The sequence below is a fragment of the Hyla sarda genome, chromosome 9 (genome assembly GCF_029499605.1).
Source record: "Hyla sarda isolate aHylSar1 chromosome 9, aHylSar1.hap1, whole genome shotgun sequence".
NCBI lineage: Eukaryota > Metazoa > Chordata > Amphibia > Anura > Hylidae > Hyla > Hyla sarda.
In genome coordinates, this window is record NC_079197.1 from 3,322,971 (window position 1) to 3,347,090 (window position 24,120).

The 24,120-nt window shown below is 45.4% G+C and overlaps 1 protein-coding gene across 1 annotated transcript in view; it reads left to right on the forward strand.

The window, feature by feature from the left end:
• The window catches only part of FUBP3 (far upstream element binding protein 3), a 49,139-nt gene that overhangs the window by 17,495 nt on the left and 7,524 nt on the right, over window positions 1-24,120 (forward strand). The window contains exons 7-15 of the mRNA XM_056540638.1: window positions 2,342-2,504; window positions 4,545-4,643; window positions 7,783-7,884; window positions 8,296-8,398; window positions 9,535-9,635; window positions 11,162-11,300; window positions 17,880-18,040; window positions 18,920-18,993; window positions 19,634-19,710. Coding sequence (XP_056396613.1) covers window positions 2,342-2,504; window positions 4,545-4,643; window positions 7,783-7,884; window positions 8,296-8,398; window positions 9,535-9,635; window positions 11,162-11,300; window positions 17,880-18,040; window positions 18,920-18,993; window positions 19,634-19,710 — 1,019 coding nt within the window. The remainder of the gene's footprint in view (window positions 1-2,341; window positions 2,505-4,544; window positions 4,644-7,782; window positions 7,885-8,295; window positions 8,399-9,534; window positions 9,636-11,161; window positions 11,301-17,879; window positions 18,041-18,919; window positions 18,994-19,633; window positions 19,711-24,120) is intronic.

The window sequence follows — 24,120 nt, forward strand, 5'->3', positions numbered from 1 at the left end:
TTTTCTTCTTTCTTTCCCCTTAAAGATATATCCATTACTGTGCAGTGAAATCATCGGGAGCAGCGGCCGCTTATTAACCCCTTCCTTCCCGTCTGACTTAGTGACAGCGTGAGATTTGGGTCCAGTACACTATGAACTTTAAGGAGGTTTAGGGAATATTGATTCAGAAATCTCCACCTAGGACTGTTTTTTTTTTTTTTCCAACAGTTTGTCTCTAGCTTTTGCAAAACTACAACTCCCAGCATGCCCGGACAGCCGCTGGCTGTCCGGGCATGCTGGGAATTGTAGTTTTGCAACAGCTGGAGACGGACTGATGGAATAACACTGACCTAGGAGTTTACGTAGTAGAGATGAGCAAACTTACAGTAAATTCGATTTGTCACGAACTTCTCGGTTCGGCAGTTGATGACTTTTCCTGCATAAATTAGTTCAGCTTTCAGGTGCTCCGGTGGGCTGGAAAAGGTGGATACAGTCCTAGGAGACTCTTTCCTAGGAATGTATCCACCTTTTCCAGCCACCGGAGCACCTGAAGGCTGAACTAATTTACGCAGGATAAGTCATCAACTGCCGAGCCGAGAAGTTCGTGATGAATCGAATTTACTGTAAGTTCACTCATCTCTACTACTTAGCACGGTGTTTCCAACCACTGTGCCTCCTCCAGCTGCTGCAAAACATGCTGTGCATGCTGGGAGTTATAGTTTTGCAACAGCTGAAGACACACTTTTTAGAAAAACTCTGACCTAGGAGTTTATTTAGCACAAATGGTGAGTCTTCAGCTGTTGCAAAACTAGGACACTGACCTAGGAGTTTATTTAGAGCAGTGTATCCCAACCAGGGTGCCTCCAGCTGTTGAAAAAATGCAACTCCCAGCATGCTCGGACAACCACTGACTGGGAGTTTTACTTTTTGCAACAGCTGGAGGCACACTGGTTGGGAAACACTGCTAAATAAACTCATAGGTCAGTGTTTTTCCAATAGCATGTCTCCAGCTACAAAACTACAACACTAGCTGTCCGGGAATGCTGGGAGTTATAGTGCAACAGCTGAAGACACATTGATTGTGCTGAATAGTTTTCCAAACAATGGCCGACATTTATCATTGTCTTTAGACTGTTTTTTTGTCTAGTAAAGGCGCAAAAAAGGCGCAAGCAGGGTTTATTTGCGCCTTTTTGCACCTTTTGGTTTACACATTTCTGCTGATTGAGTTAAAATCCACTGATTTTGGCAATACACGTGATATGGAAGGGTTTTATGAACTGCGCCTTTTGGTGAAAAGGCACATAAAAGGCACAAAGCCACTGAAAAGTCTCAAAAACTACACCAGCCCAGACTTAGCGTAGCTTTTTGGTGTATGTAAGGAGTAAAATTTCAGAAAATATGACCTGCACAAAATTTATCACATTCGCTGTGACCATTTAATACATTTGGTTCTCCTCCACATTACAGCAAACAAGAAAAGGTGCAGAAAAATGCTTCACTTACACCTACAATGATAAATGGCGGCCATTATGTCTTCAGCTGTTCCAAAAACGATAGCTCCCAGTATCCCCGGACAGCCGATGACTGGGCATGCTGCGAGTTGTAGTTTTGCAACAGCTGGAGACACACTGGTTAGGAAACACTGTGCTAAATAAACTCCTAGGTAAGAGTTTTCCACTGTTTCCCAACCAGTGTGCCTCCAGCTGTTGCAAAACTACAACTCTCAGCATGCCCGGGCGGCCAACTGGAGGGACCCTGGCTGGGAAACCCGGATTTAGAAGATGTCTTTAAATGTAGTCGTGCTGCTTCCTAACCTACGGCCTAAGGGCAGATGCACACTAGTCCCATTGGCTGCAAATTTGAGCACAGAAAATAAATCTGCAGTGGATTACAGTGCTAGCGGAGTAGATTTGCGTGAAACGTGTTCACGTCGTGGCTGATAATGTATTATGCTGTGACTGAGTCGTGTGTATTTATCCTTATGTTTATATTCATAGATACACAAATGCAGCAATCTCCCCTCCCCCATAAAATGAAAATATCAGCTTATAATAGTGTTCAGAACCTGTGGCTCTCCAGCTGACAAATAACTACAACTCCCAGCATGCCCTGACTTCTAAAGGCCACTTAGTGTAATGTTTTCCTACCCTATGGCTCTCCAGCTGTTGCAAAACTACAACTCCTGTCATACCTTAACACCATCTGTTGCAATGTCCAGGCATGCTGGGAGTTGTAGTTTTGCAACAGCTTAGGTCGGAGAACTCTGCTGTAGGGGTAGCGGCACCTACCCAGCGCATTAGTGGCAATTGATAGCTCAAATTTTTGCCTTGTTTTGTTTTATATCTATATTGTGTCCATACAGGCACGCAAAGCGTCTCCTGAGTCAGATCGTGGAACGCTGCCGGAACGGGCCTGGTTTCCATAACGACATGGATGGAAACAGCACAGTCCAGGAAATCCTCATCCCGGCTTCCAAAGTTGGCTTGGTCATCGGCAAAGGAGGGGAGACCATCAAACAGCTTCAGGTAAGCGTTCCCACCCTGCAAGGGTTAATGCACAATGCACTTAAGCTTACCACTACCACCACCACCATCATCATCATCCTTCTCACCCCCCAGTACTATGGGGTTTTTTTTCCATCTACACCATTTTGCTAATAGTTTTGCACTGCAGCAGGTATAAGTATGTAATTACGCTCAGTGTGGGGCGCCCTTTGTAGGATGGTAATTCACAGGAGCGCAGTCTGCCGCTAATTACCACTTAATTCCCGGTAATGCCGGTCCCTTTAAAAAAAAAAAGTAATACATTTGTTTTCTTAATTCTTAAATTCTATTTTGGTTCTTCTGTTTTTTTTATTTATTTTTTATAAAAAAATAAAAATGGGGAAAAAAAGGTGAAATTATGTGATTTTTATTTTTTTTTATTTTTTTACTCTGGTAGATATAAAGTTCGGGGGCCCCCGAGCGAACACTGAGTGATGTTAATCACCGGTTGCAGTTACATAATGAGCGATCGGGAAAGTAAAGCCTCGGTAGTCAGTCATGCACTCAGGTGACAGGTACTGCAAATGTCACCGCCTGAAGTGTATTGTGAGGGGGAGGGCCTGGATAATGGCGCGCACAATTGCTATAATATCACGCCTGTCACTAGGTCAGTAACACTATGGGAAATGCCGAATTATTTTCTGGAACAACCGTGATAGGGAACGGGTTTAGTCATAAGATTTGGGTTTACAACAGGGGTTATAATGGCTGGTGCATGGTTCTCCTTGTCATAGGATGAGCCCCCCCCCCCCCCCCCCCCCCCCATACACACAGAGAAAAATTAGCTGAATCCGTCAATTTTGGCTGCACCAGAGATATATATTTGTGTGTGTGTGTATATATGTGTGTGTGTGTGTGTGTGTGTATGTATATGTATATATATATATATATATATATATATATATATATATATATATACACACACTTGTGTTATTCTTTTTTTTTTTACAGCTATAGCTCTATTTAAAAATTAAAAATATATATATATACCGTAATCTTTTTTTAATATATGTATATATTTTATTTAGATATATATCTATACATATAAAAATATATTTTTTTAATCTATAGTATCTATTATATATATCTCCTACATTTATATCTTATATATAATTTTTTTATCACTATATCTAGATATATAGATTTTATAAATAGATATATAGTTGCAAAAAAATTAAGTATGAGTGTGTGTATATATAGATATAATGTATATGTATACATATGTATATATAGAGAGTGAGATATATATATATAATCTTCTTATATATGATTGCTGTCAAGCAAAGTCTATATGGTGTAAATCAAGACTAACAGCCAAATCGCCAATGTGCTGACGGATATTGCAGGTGTTTGGCCAACTTAATATTATAGAAGAGCCTGTACATCTCACATGCAACATTGATGATGATGATGCAAGAGTTAAACATGGCTGCTTCCCTCCACCAACGTCACCACTCTGCTCCATGGCTATGCCCGTATTTAAATGGATCGGGCTGACCGGACTATCATACCACAAACAAAACATAGATTCTAGAGCAAACCAGACACGTTCTTGTCATAAAACCTTTTTAAGCATTTATGAATATAAACTTTTGACTCTAGCAGCGGTCTCTAAACTGTGGCCCTCCAGCATTTGCAAAACTACAACTCCCAGCATGCCCCGTTGGCTGTCTAGGCATACTGGGAGTTGTAGTTTTGCAACAGCTGGAGGTCCATAGTTTTGATCCAGAGCACTGTGATGGTAGTTTAGCTGTATATGGTGTATTCAGGGTATGTGTGTCGGGATTTCTTGTATGTACACATTACTGCCCCCCGGACTTAATTGGGAGCATCAGCCGTGAACGCAGCATGTACGAGCACCCTTATGGTAGACATACGTTGTTGTCCATATAGGAACCCACGTGCCGCCTACAATGCAATGAACCACATCAGTAACAGAAGCCAATCCCTGCTCTCAGATGTGGAAATAAAATGTCATTTTCTCGTACATTTTCACAAATCACCTTTGATCTGTTTCTGCAGGAGAGAACCGGCGTTAAAATGATCATGATTCAAGACGGCCCATTACCTACTGGTGCTGACAAGCCCCTTCGGATCACGGGAGACCCATTTAAAGTGCAGGTACAGAAGAAAAAGGGTCTATTGACCACTGTGCCGAGAGCTTGTTTGCAGTGAATTATCGGCCCCATCCGGGGAAAAACACTTTATTCAGGCTCAGGGTAGAGAGGCGGCTGCAACACAATCTGGAAAATGTTTATAAGCCATGCATTGACTCCATCCCCCAATCCCCCCCTGAAAATAATGTCAGCAGGGAAAGGCATCGTGTCAGCTGCTATTTACAATGAATAGAGCTAGTGAGATGAAGCACAAAGGGTTAAAGTACCTGCATGGTACAAGGCACCGCTGCATTTCCTTACACCAGTGGTCTCCAAACTGCGGCTCTCCAGATGTTGCAAAACTACAACACCCAGCATTCCCGGACAGCCGTTGGCTGTCCGGGCATGCTGGGCGTTGTAGTTTTGCAACATCTGGAGGGCCGCCGTTTGGAGACCACTGCCTTAACACTGTTCTATAACAGGCAGTTATGTGGCTACAACTACGCTGCAGAATATGTTGGTGCTATATACATTTCGATTATTAAAGGAACACGCATTCATTGCATTTTCCTATTTACATTTGAATAGATCTGGTGAGACGAAGCACAAAGGGTTAAAGTACCTGCATGGTACAAGGCACCGCTGTTCTATTACAAGCAGTTGCAGAATATGTTGGCGCTATATATAAGGATCACATTCTTGTTGCATTTTCCTTATTTCTAAGTGTCCTTTTTGCCCTCTGCCCTCTTTTGTTGTTAAATTAAACATTTGTTTTCGCACAAAGTACACGGTGGCGGAGGGGAGTTCTGCCAAACTTAGGAAAATAAACATTATTGCTGAAGCAGCAAGGACTAAAAAAAAAACGCTCATAATCGCTAAAGCAGTGAAATGCAATATTTAGCACCTCTGTGTGAGATCTGGTGTCCAAGAAGCCGAGATATAAGATCGTGTGTTACAGACATCAGCCGAAATACTGTGCGAAAAGAGCTTGGCCTATGGCATCACATGACCTACGTTGCCGTGCGCCCACAAACCGCATGCTAGATTTAATGCCTGTCCATGTCACTAGGGTCCAAAAAGAACTGTTCACACGAGTTACCAGCATTAGCCAAAATACATGGCCGGGTATATGGCATCACATGATCTACATGCGCACAGTTCTACACGTCAGAGTTCACACTAGGGATCGACCGATATCAGTTTTTTAGGGCCGATAATCGGTGGAGGTTAGGGCCGATAGCCGATAACTTATACCGATATTCTGGTATAAGTTATCGGCTATTTATCCCCCCACGACACCGCTGCAGATCATTGATTGATTTAAAGCAGGCGCTATAAATCAATGCACTGCAGTGGCTTTTGCGGTGCCATAGGCCGCCGCCGCCACCACCCGCTTCTCTCCCCCTGCCTGTCAGGGTGGTCTGGGCCATCCATCCTTCTTGTATTGTCCGGCGGCATTCCGGGTGGAGGGTGAACCGGTCCAGGCTGTCCTTCTTCTCCGGGGGTCCTCTTCTCCACTCTGGGCAGGCTCCGGCCTAGTAACGTAGCATAGACGCCGCTGCACAGTGATGCCTGTGCGCAGCGACGCGCCTGAGGTCACGGCGTAGCGGCGTCTATGCAGCTACTAGGCCGCAGCCTGCCCGGAGTGGAGAAGATGAACGCCGGAGAAGGACAGCCCGTACCGGTGCACCATCAACCCGGAATGCCGCCGGACACTACAGGAAGGTTGGATGGCCCGGACCACCCCCATTACGGGTAAGTTTATTTATAATTTTATTGACTCGGAGGGTGGGGGAGGGGCCCGACCGGTATAGCGGTATGGGCAAAAATCTATACTGTGGGAGAAAAAAAAAAAACCCCGTATCCGGTTCATACCGGTATGCCGCCCAGCACTACGGTGGAGGGTGCGACGCGGTGCGGGGGGCTGGGCATTATCGGCTTATCAGCAAGGTAATTGCCGATACCGATAATGCCCAAAATCGTGATTATCGGCCATACCGATAATCGGTCGATCCCTAGTTCACACCCTGTACTGCGCCATTCAACCGTCTATTGCAGATTTTTAATTTGTCACCCAGAAAAGTGAAGTTGCATATTGTGTGTGGAAAATGTCCCCATCCTAAACCGTGGCAGAATCTGCAGCAATAAAGTAAATATGTGGCAGAAAGTTAACGATGTCCCCAGACGTGTATTCTGTGATGTTTTGTTTCTGTACTTGCTGTATTTTTACATGTAATGAAAAAATAAGGCAGGCATACAGAGACTGTATATTTTTTGTTAGGGAAGGTGAATATCTAGAGACCACCCTAATAGGACCCCGGGATAAGGCTTATGAAAGACCTGTGGCTCTCCTGCTGTTGCAAAATTACAACTCCCAGCAGCATTCCCGGTCAGCCTCTAACAATCAGGGCGTAGTAATGGAACTCTGGCACAGCGTTGTGTAGGACTGCAGTGGACATGACTTAGAGTTCCTGTCCTATCCCACTAAAGTTATGTTACTCAGTATCTAATCCTGATCATGTACATATAATTATGGCTAGCACCTATAGTTCTCTCATAAATACCTTGTTGCTCACTTTGTCATCCTGTGCTCTGCAGGGGGCGTGTCCTCACTCTGCATGACTCCTGAGTGCTTGGTTTCTTCATCCAATCGCTGCACGCTGCTCTGTAACCCCTTCCTCTTTGGGTTTCTTCATCCATTAACTGCAGGCTGCTCTGTAACCCCTTCCTCTCTGTTTTCATGCTGCAGTCTGATAGGACAGGAGTGAGCACAGAGAAGTGCTAGTCCCGCCCTCACTTCCAGGACTCTGTTCCTGCCTGTGCTTCAGCTGGGACAAATATGATGCTGCAGCCGGACGGGATTATGTTCTGGGTGGTATAGGGACCCTTAGTGGTGGTTTCATAAGCCCTGGTTTCTATAAAAAGGAAAAAAAAATGTAGTATATTAGAAAGGTTAATGTTTTGCCAAGATGTACATCCTATAAAAGGTTCTTGAATCCCATATGGTCCCATTTAACCATAAGGTCAGGAAAACTACACATCATGGTGGTGCCAAACCCTGAGAGAACCCTCAGCCGGACCAGCAGCAGCCCCCCATACAGTAACGGTAAAGACTGCTCAGTTGTGGGAAATGTTTGCTTTATTCTTTCCTTATTGTATTGCAGCAAGCAAGAGATTTGGTCCTGGAAATTATCAGAGAAAAGGACATCGCTGACTTCAGAGGGGTGCGCAGTGATCTGAGCTCCAGGATGGGGGGCAGCGTAGAGGTACGTTCCGGTATAGCTGCACCTGCTGTCTAATTCCTTAAAGAGAAACTCCTCAAGTGTAGAGTTTCTTTTTATTCCTGTTTCTATGTTTCAAATGGTTGTTCAAGCATGCTGGGTGTTGTCGTTTAGTCACAGCTGGAGGGCCGCAGTTTAGAGACCACTGTTCCAGAGCACTGTAACTTGTGGCCCCCCAGCAGTTAGGGCACTATGACTCCCAGTATGCTTTAGCTGTATTGTGCTTGAAGTATGATGATCTAATGCAGTTCTCCTCAATCTCTGGCTCTACAGCGGTTACTACAACTCCCAGCATGCCTTGACTGCTGATTAGTAGTTTTGCAGCAGCTATAGAGCCACATGTTGGAGGACCCTGGTCTAATAATAATGCCCTGTTTTTCCTTCCATCCTGACCAGGTCTCTGTACCGAGGTTCGCCGTAGGAATTGTAATTGGTAGAAACGGAGAGATGATCAAAAAGATTCAGAATGACGCCAGCGTAAGAATCCAGTTCAAGCCAGGTTTGTGCCATCATTGTTCTTATTCAGCAGTGATTTTCTACCCTCTCATCTGCTCCCAGTTGGCTACTTTTAAGGAAAGAGTTAAATACAACTTACCATATATACTCTAGTATAAGCAGAGTTTTTCGGCACGATTTTTCATGCTGAAAACGCCCCCGTCGGCTCATACTCGAGTGAACTCTCCGCCTGTCAATCCCTTCATCAGTGGTCTTCAACCTGCGGGCCTCCAGAGGTTTCAAAACTACAACTCCCAGCAAGCCCGTACAGCCATCGGCTGGCCGGGCATGCTGATTGTTGTAGTTTTGAAACCTCTGGAGGTCCGCAGGTTGAAGACCACTGCGGCCTTCGTCATCATCCAACCCCACCCCCCCCTTTTTGTTTTGTAAACCCCCCCCCCCCCCCCCTCCCCCCGGTGGGAAGTTAGGGTGAGCTGCCCGGGCCATGGAGGCTGCAGGGACCGTCCGGTCGGGATGGTTAGTCGTTGCAGGCTGTCCATTTTCACCGGGGGGGGGGGGGCCCTCTTCTCTCCCGGCCCCGGACTAGTGACGTTGCCTTGACGATGAAGTACAGGGATGTTCATGCGCAACGTCCCTGTGCGTCGTCAAGGCAACATCACTAGTCCGGGCCCGAAGCGCGGAGAAGCGGGCCCCCCGGTGAAAATGGACAGCCCGCAACGACTTTTCCTCCCCACCGGACGGTCCCTGCAGCATCGATGGCCAGACCAGCACTGGGCATCCTGGGAGTTGTAGTTTTGCAACATCTGGAGGTCCGCAGGTTGAAGACCACTGATGAAGGGATTGACAGGCGGTGATGATGATGGGGGGGGGAGATGTATTTCCCACCCTAGGCTTATAGTCGAGTCGGCTTATAGTCGAGTCAATAACTTTTCCTGGGTTTTTGAGGTAAAATTAGGGGGCTCTGCTTATATTCGAGTCGGCTTATACTTGAGTATATACGGTAGTTTCTTTCCTTTTTGATGGCGGCAGGTTCTTACGGGTGGTTATTTTACATGTGAGCGGGCAGAGGGCTTGTGTTCGCTGCTCTTTGGTTTTGAATTTGTTGCCATGAGACTGTATGAAGCTGCATGACCGCTGGGGGATAAATGGTTTTGCGTTGGTTTTGTATCCCTCCTGCAGATGACGGAATCAGCCCTGAGAGAGTGGCGCAAATAATGGGCCTCCCTGACCGGTGTCAGCACGCGGCACACATCATCAATGAGCTGATTCTGACGGCACAGGTGAGACGGCAGCTTTACGTGTAGTCTATGGGGGTCCTGTGGACTCCTGAGGGGGAGACCCTTGATGTTGTTCACACGTGAATGTGTAAATGTTAGTTTTTACATTTCTCAAGTCTTCCTGGTGTGACCGCTTCATGGTCTATAATGGAAACTTGTGAGCCATGTAAGTAGCTGATCATTGTAGAGATCGACCGCAGGGACCCCCCGCGATATCCTGCACTGTGCTTTGGCTCTCCTAGTGCAGGGAGTGGGGGTCGGCACGCGCCCTCCATGCATCTCGATGAGAGATCCAGAGATACACGAGTACAGTGCTGGTGTATCAGTCCACCTGTGATCAGCTACCTATCCTCCCATCTTGTTTGTTTTCACTGCACTATCCCTTTAACGGGAATCTGTCATGGTGGGAAAATTCCAGCTCCTTAACGGGCCAAACAATATACCGTATTTTTCACCCTATAAGACGCTCCGGCACATAAGACGCACCCAATTTTAAAGGAGGAAAATCTAGGGAAAAAAAAAAGATTCTGAACCAAATACAATGTAAAGTATAGGACAGTGATCTTCAACCTGTGGACCTCCAGATGTTGCAAAACTACAACTCCCGGCATGCCCGGACAGCCGTTGGCTGTCCGGGCATGCCAGGAGTTGTAGTTTTGCAACATCTGGAGGTCCGCAGTTTGAAGACCACTGGTATAGGAGGTAATACTCACGTGTCCCCGCCGCTCCAGATCTGTCACCGCTGCCCTGGATGTCGCCCTCCATCGCTGTGGCCGCATCCCCGGGGTGTCCCCGTCGCTCCGGAACGTCTCTGCTGCCTGGTATCCTCGCTCTCCGTCGCCACCATCACGTCGCTACTCACCCCGCTCCTATTGGATGATGGGACAGTGTGCGCGACGACTTGATGACGAGGAAGGAGAGCGCCGGCCATGCAGGGGATCCTGGCACGGAGCAGACACCAAGGAGGCAGCTAAGTTCCATCCCGGTGTCCTGTAAGCCGTTTCCGATTTCACCGCGGCGGTCCCGAGCAGCCAGACTGAGCAGACGGGTTAGTGTCACTTTCGCTTCAGACGCGGCGGTCAGTTTTGATTGCGGCGTCTGAAGGGTTAATACAGGGCATCTCCGCGATCGGTGATGTCCTGCATTAGCCGCGGGTCCCGCCCATTGATGGCCGCAGGGATCGCCGCAATAGGGTTTTAATGTGCATTTGCCATAGAAGGCGCACCAAGTTTTGGGGAAGAAAAAGTGCGTCTTATACGGCGAAAAATACGGTAACCTTCCAGGTCCTGCATGAAGTCCGCAGTCTATCTTTTCCATATTGGGCAAGGGAAAGAAAAAAAACTCTGCCCTTTACCCCACCATGCCAGTTTACTAGTGTGAAGAAGAAAAAATTGGTTCAAATGTGACTTTTCCTGTGTGTTTGAGCGAACATTATGCACTGTAATAACATTTGTAACTTTTGAGTGCACTTATTCTGGGGTAAGCGTCGATACATTCCTCCCAATTTGTCTTTACATTTGCACTTTCAGGAACGGGATGGGTTTGGGAGCCTAGCCATGACACGCGGAAAAGGGCGCACTAGAAGTGAATGGAATTATTGTACAGGAGGAATGCAGGAGATCACCTACACCGTGCCAGCAGACAAATGTGGACTCGTCATAGGCAAAGGTACCGCGAACACCACGCCTGCTTAAACTTATGTTTATTGCCGTGTTTTGTATCCGGAACATGTAAGATTTGGGTTGTGTGTTCTCCAGCCACATTTGGGCTCAGTCCTTGAGGGATGTTTAGTTCCAATCACACAGGTCACTAGTCCAGTGAAGAGACGGTGAAACCTTGTCCTCCCCTTCATTCACTCTCCGCAGGACCCCCCACGATCTACAACTTATCCCCTATCCTTAGGCTAGGGGATAAGTTGTTCACCACTGGACTACTCCTTTAAAGGGGTACTCCGGAGTGAAAAGAAAAGTTAAAATCATCTGGTGCCAGAAAGTCTTACAGATTTATAAATGACTTCTATTTAAATATCATAAGCTTTCTAGTGCTTATCAGCTGCTGTATGCTCTAAAAGAAGTTGTGTAGATCTTTCCAGTACTTATCAGCTGCTGTATACCCTGGAGGAAGCCGTGTAGTCTTTCCAGTCAGACACTGTTCTCTGCTGCCAAAGCAAAGCATTTTTCTACATTATGGAAGCAACCAGATTGCCTCCAGCTGTTGCAAAACTACAACTCCCAGCATGCTGGGAGTTGTAGTTTTGTAACAGCTGGAGGCAATCTGGTTGGGGAAACGGTGGTTTATAGGGTTGAGTCATGTTTGGCCTGTTTCTTGGAAAGCTGGGTGACACAGACAACTAATACGGACAAAGAAAACGTATGTTTGTGCAAGTGTTCCCCAGCTAGTGTTCCTCCAGCTGTTGCAAAACTACAACTCCCAGCATGCCAGGACAGCCATTGGCTGTCCTGGCATGCTGGGAGTTGTAGTTTTTCAACAGCTGGAGGCAATCTGGTTAGGGAAACACTGGTTTACAGGGTTGTCATGTTTGGCCTGTTTCTAGGAAAGTTGGGTGACACCAATAACTAATACGGACAAAGTACACGTATGTTTATGCAAGTTTTCTCCAGCTGTTGCAAAACTACAACTCCCAGCATGCCCGGACAGCCGTTGGCTGTCCGGGCATGCTGGGAGTTGTAGTTTTGCAACAGCTGGAGGCAATCTGGTTAGGGAAACACTGGTTTACATGGTTTAGTCATGTTTGGCCTGTTCCTAGGAAAGCTGGGTGACAACTAATATGAACGAAAACAAATGGTATCACATGACTCAGGACATGCGGTCCCTCTTGGCTTTTTGCATTTGTCCCCTTCAGTTTTTTTCAGCGTTTCCCGTCACATGTATACATTATAACGTCTGTATTTTGGCGCGCGCTCTGGTGTGTGTTGTGTTTGCGGCTCCGGAGTTTTGTAAGCTCGCAGCGTCCATAAATCTCTTCTGCTTCCTCTGCGCGGTAAAGCGCGGCGATGTAATTAGATTATAATCGCACGACGATTAGCAGCCGGGCACTCTGAGTATATTTAGAACTCATTTGCTTACCCAGCCTGCACTCTGTCCCCCTGCTGTAAAATGCCGCTTGCTTGTTGGCTCTGGGAACTGTGCGCGGTTAATGTGTTGTACGGAGTGTACAGACGGCGCACATTATACTGCCGTGGGTTACGTTAATGGGCTAGAACAGCGCTGAGAGGTTTTTGGAAATGTTTTTCTTTTTTGCCCTCTCTGTATGGGGTTCAAGCCTTTATTGGCCAAATTTTGGGATTTTGTGCCAGGTGGTCTTACGTTTTTTTTTTTGTTTTTTTTTTGGGGGGGAGGGTTATTTTGACTTAACCCCTGGAGCGCCGAATCATTCCTGATCACTTCTCACTCTTCTGCTTGCAACCAAGCAATGGTCTGTATGTAACACCTTCACTGCCAGGATTGTTTTGCAATTTGTATTTAATTTTAATTTTTTATTTTTTTTATCATAGGTATTTTAACCCCTTAATACCATCCAATACGCCTTTCTTAGGGAGGGCATTTTTGACTTGAGTTTTTTTTTATTTAATTTTTCATTTTAAAATGTTTTCCATGAATTTAAAAAAATGTTTTTAATTTATTATTTTTAAAATTATTATTATTATTATTATTATTTTTTAAATAAAACACAGCAAAACCTTAACCCTACTGCAACACACCCCTTAGACTCAGAGGAACTTTCCCAGCCATTTATCCTCTTAGGAGCCACATTTGGCCACAGTAACAGCATTTTTGCGTTGAGAGGCTACATGTGTCACCTTATCGGTGCCCCCACAACATGATCATGGGGTGCTTTTAAGTTTCCATGGCAGCTGGTAATCTAGAAAAGGATAGCAGATCTGCCATCTTCGTTCTGTTAGGCCAGTGTTTTCCGACCAGTGTGCCTCCAGCTGTTGCATAACTTTAACTCCCTGCATTCACAGGACAGCCTGTGTCTGCAGTGGCATAATCTAAAGTATTTTTCCCCAACCTGCAACTCTCTAGCTGTTGCAAAACTACAACTCCCAGCATGCCCGGAGAGCAAAACTATGAAAGTGTCTGAGTGCTCCTCCTGTATTGTACTGAACATCTATAATGTTACAGTTCTTATTGTTGCAGAAGTAGCGATAGCAATTATGTGAAATTTTATTTTCCCCTTCCTATTTTAGCACTTTGTAAGGGTCCCCAAAGAAAGTAAAAAAAAAAAAATTACATTCTATTATATATTATTTTATATTATTATTAATATATATATAATTTATTTATTTTTTTACTTTTTTTGTGATCAGTTTTTAATATATGATAATACTGAATTGGAATGCCTTAAGAATTGATACGCAGAGACAGACTAAACATTACAGATAACACACAAGCTGTATTGTGGGGTACAGACTAGAGATGTGTTTTTTATTTCCCTAAATGACCACCCTAATTCTTCATGCATGTCCGGGGGGGGGGGGGGGGGGTCTCACCAGACATAACTAGAAGCCTTTGGCACAACATAAGTATTTTCCAACCAATGTGCCTCCAGCTGTTGCAAAAGCTACAACTTCCAGAATGCCCGGACAGCCGTTAGCTGTCCGGGCATTCTGGAAGTTGTAGCTTTTGCAACAGCTGGAGGCACATTGGTTGGAAAATACTTATGTTGTGCCAAAGGCTTCTAGTTATGTCTGGTGAGACCCCCCCCCCCCCCCCCCGGACATGCATGAAGAATTAGGGTGGTCATTTAGGGAAATAAAAAACACATCTCTAGTCTGTACCCCACAATACAGCTTGTGTGTTATCTGTAATGTTTAGTCTGTCTCTGCGTATCAATTCTTAAGGCATTCCAATTCAGTATTATCATATATTAAAAACTGATCACAAAAAAAGTAAAAAAATAAATAAATTATATATATATATATTAATAATAATATAAAATAATATATAATAGAATGTAATTTTTTTTTTTTTACTTTCTTTGGGGACCCTTACAAAGTGCTAAAATAGGAAGGGGAAAATAAAATTTCACATAATTGCTATCGCTACTTCTGCAACAATAAGAACTGTAACATTATAGATGTTCAGTACAATACAGGAGGAGCACTCATTCAGACACTTTCGTAGTTTTGCTCTCCGGGCATGCTGGGAGTTGTAGTTTTGCAACAGCTGGAGGCACACAGGAATATTTATCCCTCCTTGTGAAAACATAGAAAAGCAAAACTAATAAAAGTGTCTGAACTTGGGCTTCTCGTGTATTGGAATGGACAGCTGTAGGCAGTCAGGGCATGCTGGGACTTGTGGTTTTGCAGCATCTGGAGAGCCTAGGGTTAGTAGTACTGCTCTTTGCAATGTGACGTATAAATTAAGTGCGTGATCAATATGGCCCAAAATAGACTGGTCACTAAGGGGTTATTGTAAATACTAAGGAATGACGCATGGGGCAATTCTGTATCGGAATTTTGCGCTCCCTCCAGCCCCCACTCGTTGTTCCGGTTCCCCGTGGTGGATGCAGGGAAGTGGCTGCGCGGTGAGTCGGCTGCCGCCATCGTAAGTGTTGTCATAGTAACGGCCGCTCTGCCCTAAATGACTTCTACTAGTGAAAGTATATGATACAATCGCTAATATTTCACCCTGGGTGCCATGCTCCTCTGTGCCTCCTCCTGGCACACCGAGGACCCCTCCAGCTGGCACGTGACGTGGCAGACCCCTGGTTTGGTCGGTACGGTTCTTATCTTACACAATTTGGTTTCCTTGTTTTTGATGTAGTGTTGGTATCTGTAGGGCGGAAGCTTCTGCCCTGAGATTTGGGCACAGACCAGGCCGCCCTCCCCCTCTCTCCTCGGCCCATTCACATTTCCATGATAAACAGTGTGTCAGTGCAGTCAGGGGCTCCCCGCCCGATCCTGTCCACTCGGCCTTTTAACCGCCTTGATTAATTGCTTTACAATTTGCCACCCGCTGGGGCCCCGATTACCCCCCCCCCCCCCCCTTTTACCATCGCTGTCCCTGTAAATAGAAAAGAGGAGGAGGAGCCGCGGCATTGAAATTCTTTCAGACTAACAGGGAACAAATTGGGCTACGCTGGGACCGTGTCAGCAGCCGATGGTAAAATGAGGCCATGTACATGGAGGAAGCACCCGAGTCCTGTCCGCCCCAAATACCTCACTCGTCCTCTGCCCATATACTGCGCCGTACTGGACTACAACTCTCAGCATGCCCTTACAGCCCATACACATTAGATAAGTGTCTCCCCAACCTGTTGCTCTCCATCTGTTGATAAACTACAACTCCCATCATGCTCTGTAGCTCTCTAACTGCTGGAAAACTGCAGCTCCCAGATTGCATTGTGGCAGCTGGTAATCTAGAGGAGGATAGCAGATCTGCCATCTTCGTTCTGTTGTTAGGCCAGTGTTTTCTGACCAGTGTGCCTCCAGCTGTTGCTTAACTTTAACTCCCAGCATTCACAGGACAGCCTGTGTCCGCAGTGGCATAATCTAAAGTATTTTTCCCTAACCTGCAACTCTCTAGCTTTTGCAAAACTACAACTCCCAGCATGCCCGGACAGCCAACGGCTGTCCGGGCATTCTGGGAGTTGTAGTTTTGCAACAGCTGGAGGCACATTGGTTGGAAAATACTGTAATGCTGTGCCAAAGGCTTCTAGTTATGGCGGGTGAGCCCCTCCTTAAAGGACCTGCCCCCCCCCCCCCCCCCCAGGACATGCATGAAGAATTAGGGTGGTCATATAGGGAAATAAAAACACATCTCTAGTCTGTACCCCACAATACAGCTTGTGTGTTATCTGTAATGTTTAGTCTCTCTGCATATTAATTTTTAAGGCATTCCAATTCAGTATTATCATATATTAAAAAGTAAAAAAAAATAATTATATAATATAACTACTTTATTTTAATTTTTTTTTTTTTTTCAACCACAAATACTCGTCCTGTGTCTGCTCGGTCCTCGCACGTTACCGGCTGCCCATATACTGCGCCGTACAGGACTACAACTCTCAGCATGCCCTTACAGCCCATACACATTAGATAAGTGTTTCCCCAACCTGTTGCTCTCCATCTGTTGATAAACTACAACTCCCATCATGCCCTGTAGCTCTCTAACTGCTGGAAAACTGCAACTCCCAGATTGCATTGAGTTTCATCACTGTGTATTAAAGTGAAACCAACCGGCTGATAGGGTGGGGGATGCTGATTAACAACGCACTTTTCTTTATCCCTTGCAGCTACGCCATTTTTGTGCTGTTGATTGTCTGGGCATGCTGGGAGTTGTAGTTGTGCAACCGCTTTACCCACGCTGGTTGGCCATTGGCTGTTCAGGCATACTGGGAGTTGCAGTTTTGCAACCACTGTGTTCGCACTGGTTGGCCAACGCCGGTCCGGGCATGCTGGGAGTTGTAGTTTTGCAACATCTGGAGGGGCACAATTTAAGCCTACTGTCTTAGACGGTGCGCTCTTGGTTGAAACTTTTCTATATTTGTCTATAGGTCATTCATATACCATACATATGCCTCCTTATCCCCCATCTTCTATACAGACCACCACTGTGACACCGTGGCCCATGCCCCATTAATGAGTTGGTTTAAGGCTTCCCCAGCCCAGCAGGATACTAGTCTCATCCCCCCTCTTGCATCGGCCGCAGACCCTCGCAGCATTTTGTCCCCTTTTGTGGCAGCGTGCTGTGTATGGGACGGTCATGAATACAAGGCCAGGGTGTATGAAGGGGGGGCAGTAATGAATAGCTAAGTAATGAAGGTTCACCTCCAGTGCGCCCCCTGCTGTTCCTCACTGCTGAGTGCCGACTCTTTCATCTGGGGGGGTTGATACGGAGGATACGCTTTAATCCATTCTCCACACCCTGTTGACATGTTTGCAGACGCCTCGCTTCCATATGCTGTGGCCTCACAATCTGTTGTGTACATGAGTGCGCCACGTCTGGGGCGGCGGCACGGGACAATATGCTTCCATTAGATGTCATTACTGCCATAATTAGTCGACGACCAGTAATCTGTGGATGATTAGCTAATGCCTTTATCTAGAACGCTGTTTTAGTCTCTGCAAGGAAACGGAGCAGCCTGCGGGTTGTGCGTGCCTTTATGTTACACAGGGGGGTGTTATGTTTTTGTGGTGGTTTTCTTCTGTATGATCTGGAATATTAATAAAAAAAAATAAGAAAAATTCATCCCCCAAACTTATTTTTTGTCTTGTGCAGGAGGTGAAAATATCAAAAGCATAAACCAGCAATCGGGAGCCCACGTGGAGCTCCAGAGGAATCCGCCTCCCAATACAGACCCTGGCGTGCGGATATTCACCATCCGGGGCCTCCCGCAGCAGATCGAGCTGGCCCGGCATCTCATCGATGAGAAAGTTGGAGTAAGTGTTTTGTTCTATTACACACACATATATACACACATAAATATATATACACACACATAAAAATGCACACATATATATTACACACAAACATACTCACATATACACACATATATATATTACACACCTATACATATATACACACATACACATATATATATATTACACATTACACACATACATACACACACATATATATTACACACCTATACATATATACACACATATACACATAAACACATAAATATATATACACATAAACATACACACATATATATACACACATATATATTACACACATACATACACACACATATATATGCACACACATACACACATATATTATATTACACACGCACACATATATACACATATATATTTATACATATATTTCTATGTATATATTACATATTAATTTATTTAATAAAATATATAAACATTTGAATTATTCATTTAATTAATTAAATTATTACATTTATCAAAAAATATATATATATTTATCTATTTAAAAAAATTATAATAATTAAATAAAAAAATAAAGTGTGTGTGTGTGTGTGTATGTATATATATATATATATATATATATATATATATATATGTGTATTAAATAAAAAATATATACATAGAACTGTGTTTATATAAAATATATAGGTATGTGTGTGTGTGAATATATAATCTCTCTCTGGTTGGCTGAATCGCTGATCATGAGTCTATAAAAGCTGGATGAGAGCCACATGGAAGCCATAATGGCATCTCTATTGATGGTCCCCCAGCTCTTCCAGACACAGAAGTTTTTTTGGGGGGGTGGGGATTTGTTTTGCAAGGTCTTGGCTGCTCGCTGACGCTTACTCCTACATCTGTCGCCCTTTTCGTCATCAGGGATCGGCCATTGGAGCTCCGAGCAGCTTTGGTCAGAGTCCTTTCAACCAAGCCCATGCGACACCTCATCAAAAGTAAGTGTATTTATTCTCATATGGTTACTTCCTTAAGCTGTATATATGTTTAGCATAGTATTGGTTAGGCTGATAGCTCTCCCCCATACACATGCACGCTCTGCTCCGCAGTGCCATACTGGAAGATAGGTGTAGTATCTCTGCGATCGTAATGAGTCACGTGAAAGCAGACATGAGTGATAGTTTTCCCTCTTGAGGGGGGGGGGGGGGGGGTCTCGCGTACATTACATTCTGTGCCGGCTTTAATCTGTTTTTTGCCAGCTTAAGTGCACATGACTCCGAGCTGCCTGCAAATCCAGGTTCACCTATGGCCCTAGAATGAAAGTTTCCTGTACACCAGTGGTCTCCACACGGTAGACCTCCAGCTGTTGCTAAACTACATCTCCCAGCATGCCCGGACAGCCAACGGCTGTCCGGGCATGCTGGGAGTTGTAGTTTAGCAACAGCTGGAGGTTTATCATTTGGCCAACTGGGACAGGGAAGAAGTAGGCCGCAGCCTTGGCACCTCCTCTCCTATTCCGACGGACTGTCAAAAAGTTTTTTTAGGGGTGTTTTTTATGCCCCTCTTGGATGATCGGTTTAGTCGTCCCTATAGTTTATAGCCTCTGTATTGTAACACTAATTCCTCTTCACTTTCCAGTGGTCCTCAGGCGTTCGTAACACAGGGATGGGGTAACACTTACCAAGCATGGCAGCAGCCTACCCAGCAGCTTCCAGGTGAGTTCTGGTCTTCATGGACAATTTATGTGCAGAGCATAAGGCTCTTTAAGCAGTTTTTTATTTTTAAGTATTTATTTAGTTTTAGCACTTTAAGAAACAGACATTACCAACAAGGTAAAAAGAACATAAACAGCCTCCGTAGGTCCCAGAGACCGATTCCACAATAATGACAGGAAGTCAAAGGTATGCATAAACATTGGTCAACCGTAAAGAAGGGCGCATCTGAGACCCGACCGGAAAAGGCACAGACAGACAACAAGTACTCTGAAGAGCCAGAGTGATACCTGTAGAGGGAGTTAGTAAGAGCTTCATGGGAACCCATAAGTGCTCCAGCCAAGTCTGTAGCCTAATTTGACAGATCCAGGTCAATCTACCACGCTACGTAGACCAGTTGGGAGGCAAGAAAATGGTTATACACATCAGGGGTAGCCAAGCCGCCATGTCATTTAGGAGCCTGGAGAAGGGCCCGACCATGTCTGGGAGGCTTTCCCTGCCAATAGAAGGATCCCAGAGCACCACACAGTGTATTACAATATTTCTTAGGAGGAATCAGAGGAGATAAATGAAAGAGGTAAAGGAATTTAGGAAGGTAAATCAGTTTGAATATATTGATCCTGCCAGCTACGGATAGAGGGAGTGAGGACCGGGCCTTCAACCGTTCCACAGTGGGGCATAAGAGTGGTTCCAAATTTAGGGGGAAAATAATCCATCAGGGTCGCAGTGATTTCCACCCCTAGGTATCTAAAACGAGAGGCCATTTTCTATATTACAGGTGGACATTTAGTGTCACGATCAGGTGGAACTGTATATGTTTTTCTTAACAGGTGGAAATGAACTATTGCCGACATAGAGACATATGTTGGAACAATCTTTTCCACAACTTGTGTGAACATCTCCATAACATAAGTGAACTCTAATACCATTTAAAAGACATTAGTGGGTTAACTAACCCAGGCCAACCACCATATACATAGGCCGGATGCCACAAAAACTGCAAAGGGCCGTGCCGATTATTTTTATCATTTTTTTTTTTCTTTTCATTTTAATTTATTTTTGTAATTTGATGTCATATATTGATATTTGAGGTTATAACATTTTTATATATCTATTGAATTTGATGTCCATCACACACTCATTTTTTGGGTAGGATACTGAGGACTGTGGACTGAACTTTTTTTCCCCTGATATTTTACTCTCTCTCCTTGGGGGAGAGGATCACAGTTAACCTCGTGTCTTCTGTTGTGAGCTCCACATTTTTCTAGTTTAAAAGGAGAGACCACCTGTACACCCCGCTGGAAGAGAGGAGGGAAGGGGGACCCCAGGTGAGAGCACCATAAAGGGAAACCTTCTCTACAATAGAACCCCTGGGGAGACCACAGATAGTGGGGTCACTGCGAATGGCTGCTGCCAGAGGCTCAACAGTTAGCGCATGTTCCACGGCTCTTTCAGCAGTTAGACTGCTGCTGGTACTTGTAGTTCCACACCAGGCCTGTAGAAGAGCTCCAGATTACCTGCTCTCCCCCACAAGGGCATCACATTGCAGCCGCATTGTTACTGTTCTGGATTCTTCCTCCTTGTCGGAGAGGATTTGTGGATGATGGCTGTGAGCCGGGGAGGAATATCCTAGACTGATACATTAATGGTCATACATCTGCGCACTTACCTATTATGTTCTCTCTATTCATAGTTTCCAAGGTGAAATGATCATGTATGCCGCCCCCCTTCTCTTCCTTCCTCCTACACAATGGCTCTCGCTCTGGTGGAGAGAAGTCACATTAGCTTTTGCTGCATTTCTTCATCTCAGATTCACATCTGCAGGGCACGGCTCCCTGCGTGGATTATACCTGCTGCCACGTCTAGGGACAAACACAATGCAGGCAGAGAAACCTGCGTACCTCACCCTGCATGCAAATATGTGCAGGATATAAGGGGAAACATTAAAGGGGTTATCCAGGAATCGAAAAACTGATTATTTCTTTCAAAAGCCACTCCCTGTCTGTCTCCAGGTTGGGTGAGGTCCTACAGCACAGTTCCATTGAAGTAAATGGAGCCAAGTTGTAATACCACCCCCAACCTGGAGACAGAGAGGGAGCTGTGTTTGAAAGAAGTTCTGTTTTTTTTATTCCAGGATAACCCCTTTAATACTGAGTGGTTTCATGTACCAAAGACCCTTACTGATAATTCAAGCCGGACCCTATATCTATCATTGGTTGAAATTGCAAAACTGACCTATAATGAGAGGCTCCTAATAGGGTCATGTCAAGATGTCCAAAATCAAAGGGGGCTCCCTCCTTTTATGGAGAGCAATGGCTATAAAGAGCCTTTGTCTGGGGACCCGGCGTGTTAGGCCTCATTTACGTTGCCGTCGGGCTCTACTATATGAAGCTCCATCGGCAATTCTGTCACAACTATGGGGAGTGTTTTTTTTTTTGTTTGTTTTTTTTTTTGTTTGTTTTTTTTTTACACCAAGGTAAACTACTGGATCCCCATTCAAGTCAATGGGATCTTTTAGGATCCAGTGCAGCCAGTTGCGCCCCGATATGTTCAGAGGCCATTCAGCGCATAAAAAAAAAAAGGCTGAACAGACCCAAAACGGGGGATACAGCACAACAGCAGCGTGGACCTCCCTATACTGCGTTGCATGAACAGCACATAGATTTAGTGAATTGTGTCATACTTCCTTTCTCCTGTGGAGGCGCTGCAGGAAAGTTGAACACTTACTCCTTAGTTTTCCTACAGATACAAAGTAGAAGACAAGAAGCGCTCCCTTGTGGTGGAACTTAAGTCACCTATGAGCGTTGTGCAATCTGTGATGCTCGTCATTGGGATTCGACCCTTTAAATAGCACGGTCAAATAAATATATGAAATTAAATGTAACTTTTGACGTTCTAGAGCAGTGGTCTCCAACCTGCGGACCTCCAGATATTGCAAAACTACAACTCCCAGCATGTCCGGACAGCCAATGGCTGTCCGGGCATGCTGGGAGTTGTAGTTTTGCAACAACTGGAGGTCCGCAGGTTGGAGACCACTGCTCTAGAGACTTGTCAAAAGTTTTAATTTGTCTTGTTCTCAGTCTTTAGACCCCCCCCCCCAAATGGCTAGCTCAGGGTGCCTCCAGCTGTTGCAAAACTACAAATCCCAGCATGCCTGAACAGCCTAGACTAGCGCTTTCCAAACCCTGGACCTCCCAGCTGTTGCAAAACTACAACTCCCCTCCCATCATGCACTGACAGCCAATGGCTGTGCGTGCATGCTGGGAGTTGTAGTTTTGCAACAGCTGGAGGTCCACAGTTTGGAGACCACTGCCATACTGCAGGGGTAATCCAGGAATAGAAACATAGCGCCACACCTGCTATCCTCAAGTTGTGTGCGGTATTGTGACTTAACTCCATTCACTTCAAGGGAACTAAGCGGTAATACCACACACAACCTAAGACCAGGAGTGGCGCTGTTTTTAGAAGAAATAAGCCCCGTGTTTCTATTTCTAGATAACCCCTTTAAGGTGTTAAAATATATCTACGTCCCACTGAGTCGGCCATTTTCGTCAGACTAATGTTTTATAGTAACCGGTAGGTGAGGCAGTTATCAGACCTACAAACATGGCTGATTCCTCTGCCCCCGCGAGCCTCAGAACACTTAAACATTGCGCGAGCGGAGGATGAGATATTGATCGGGCCCGAGGCGCCCCGCAGAGAAGGGATATAGGAAGCAAGCTGGGAGATGGGGCTCCATTTCGCTGGTGTAATCCTTTTCCCACTACGTTATTTGAAAACGAGTCCCATTGCCGCTCCTTTTGTTCCCCCTGATCGTATTGTGTGCGAGCGCGAGAGCGTCTGTAACTATTCAACTCCCAACTGGTGAACAAATTGAGCGAGCGAGACCCCCCCCCCCCCCCCTCCTCCCGTCTTAATGAGTGATCTAAACATTGAGAGTTTTATTGCTCCTTACAGACCCTTCAGCGCCGCACATAAAGCATCCAATGAGGTGACACATGCCGCCCGCAGTCCATTAATTGGCGTGTCCCTCAATGACTTCCCACTGAAAGGCCATTGATTGAGGGTCCTATTGTGGGGGCCGGCAGGTGGGCCCTTCATGTGACCCTCGCTCATTGATAAAGGGACATGGGCCTGACTTGTGGCAACGGTCACCTCTGAGCCGCTCCTGACCACTGCCGCTTCTGACACTTTTCCTGATTTTATTTCCTCCCTTTTTATCATCTGTGCATTGTGACCGGCTGACCATAGAGACAGGCTCCAGAGAGAGCGGCCGACCATAGAGACAGGCTCCAGAGAGAGCGGCCGACCATATACACGGGCTCCAGAGAGACCGGCCGACCATAGAGACAGGCTCCAGAGAGAGCGGCCGACCATAGAGACAGGCTCCAGAGAGAGCGGCCGACCATAGAG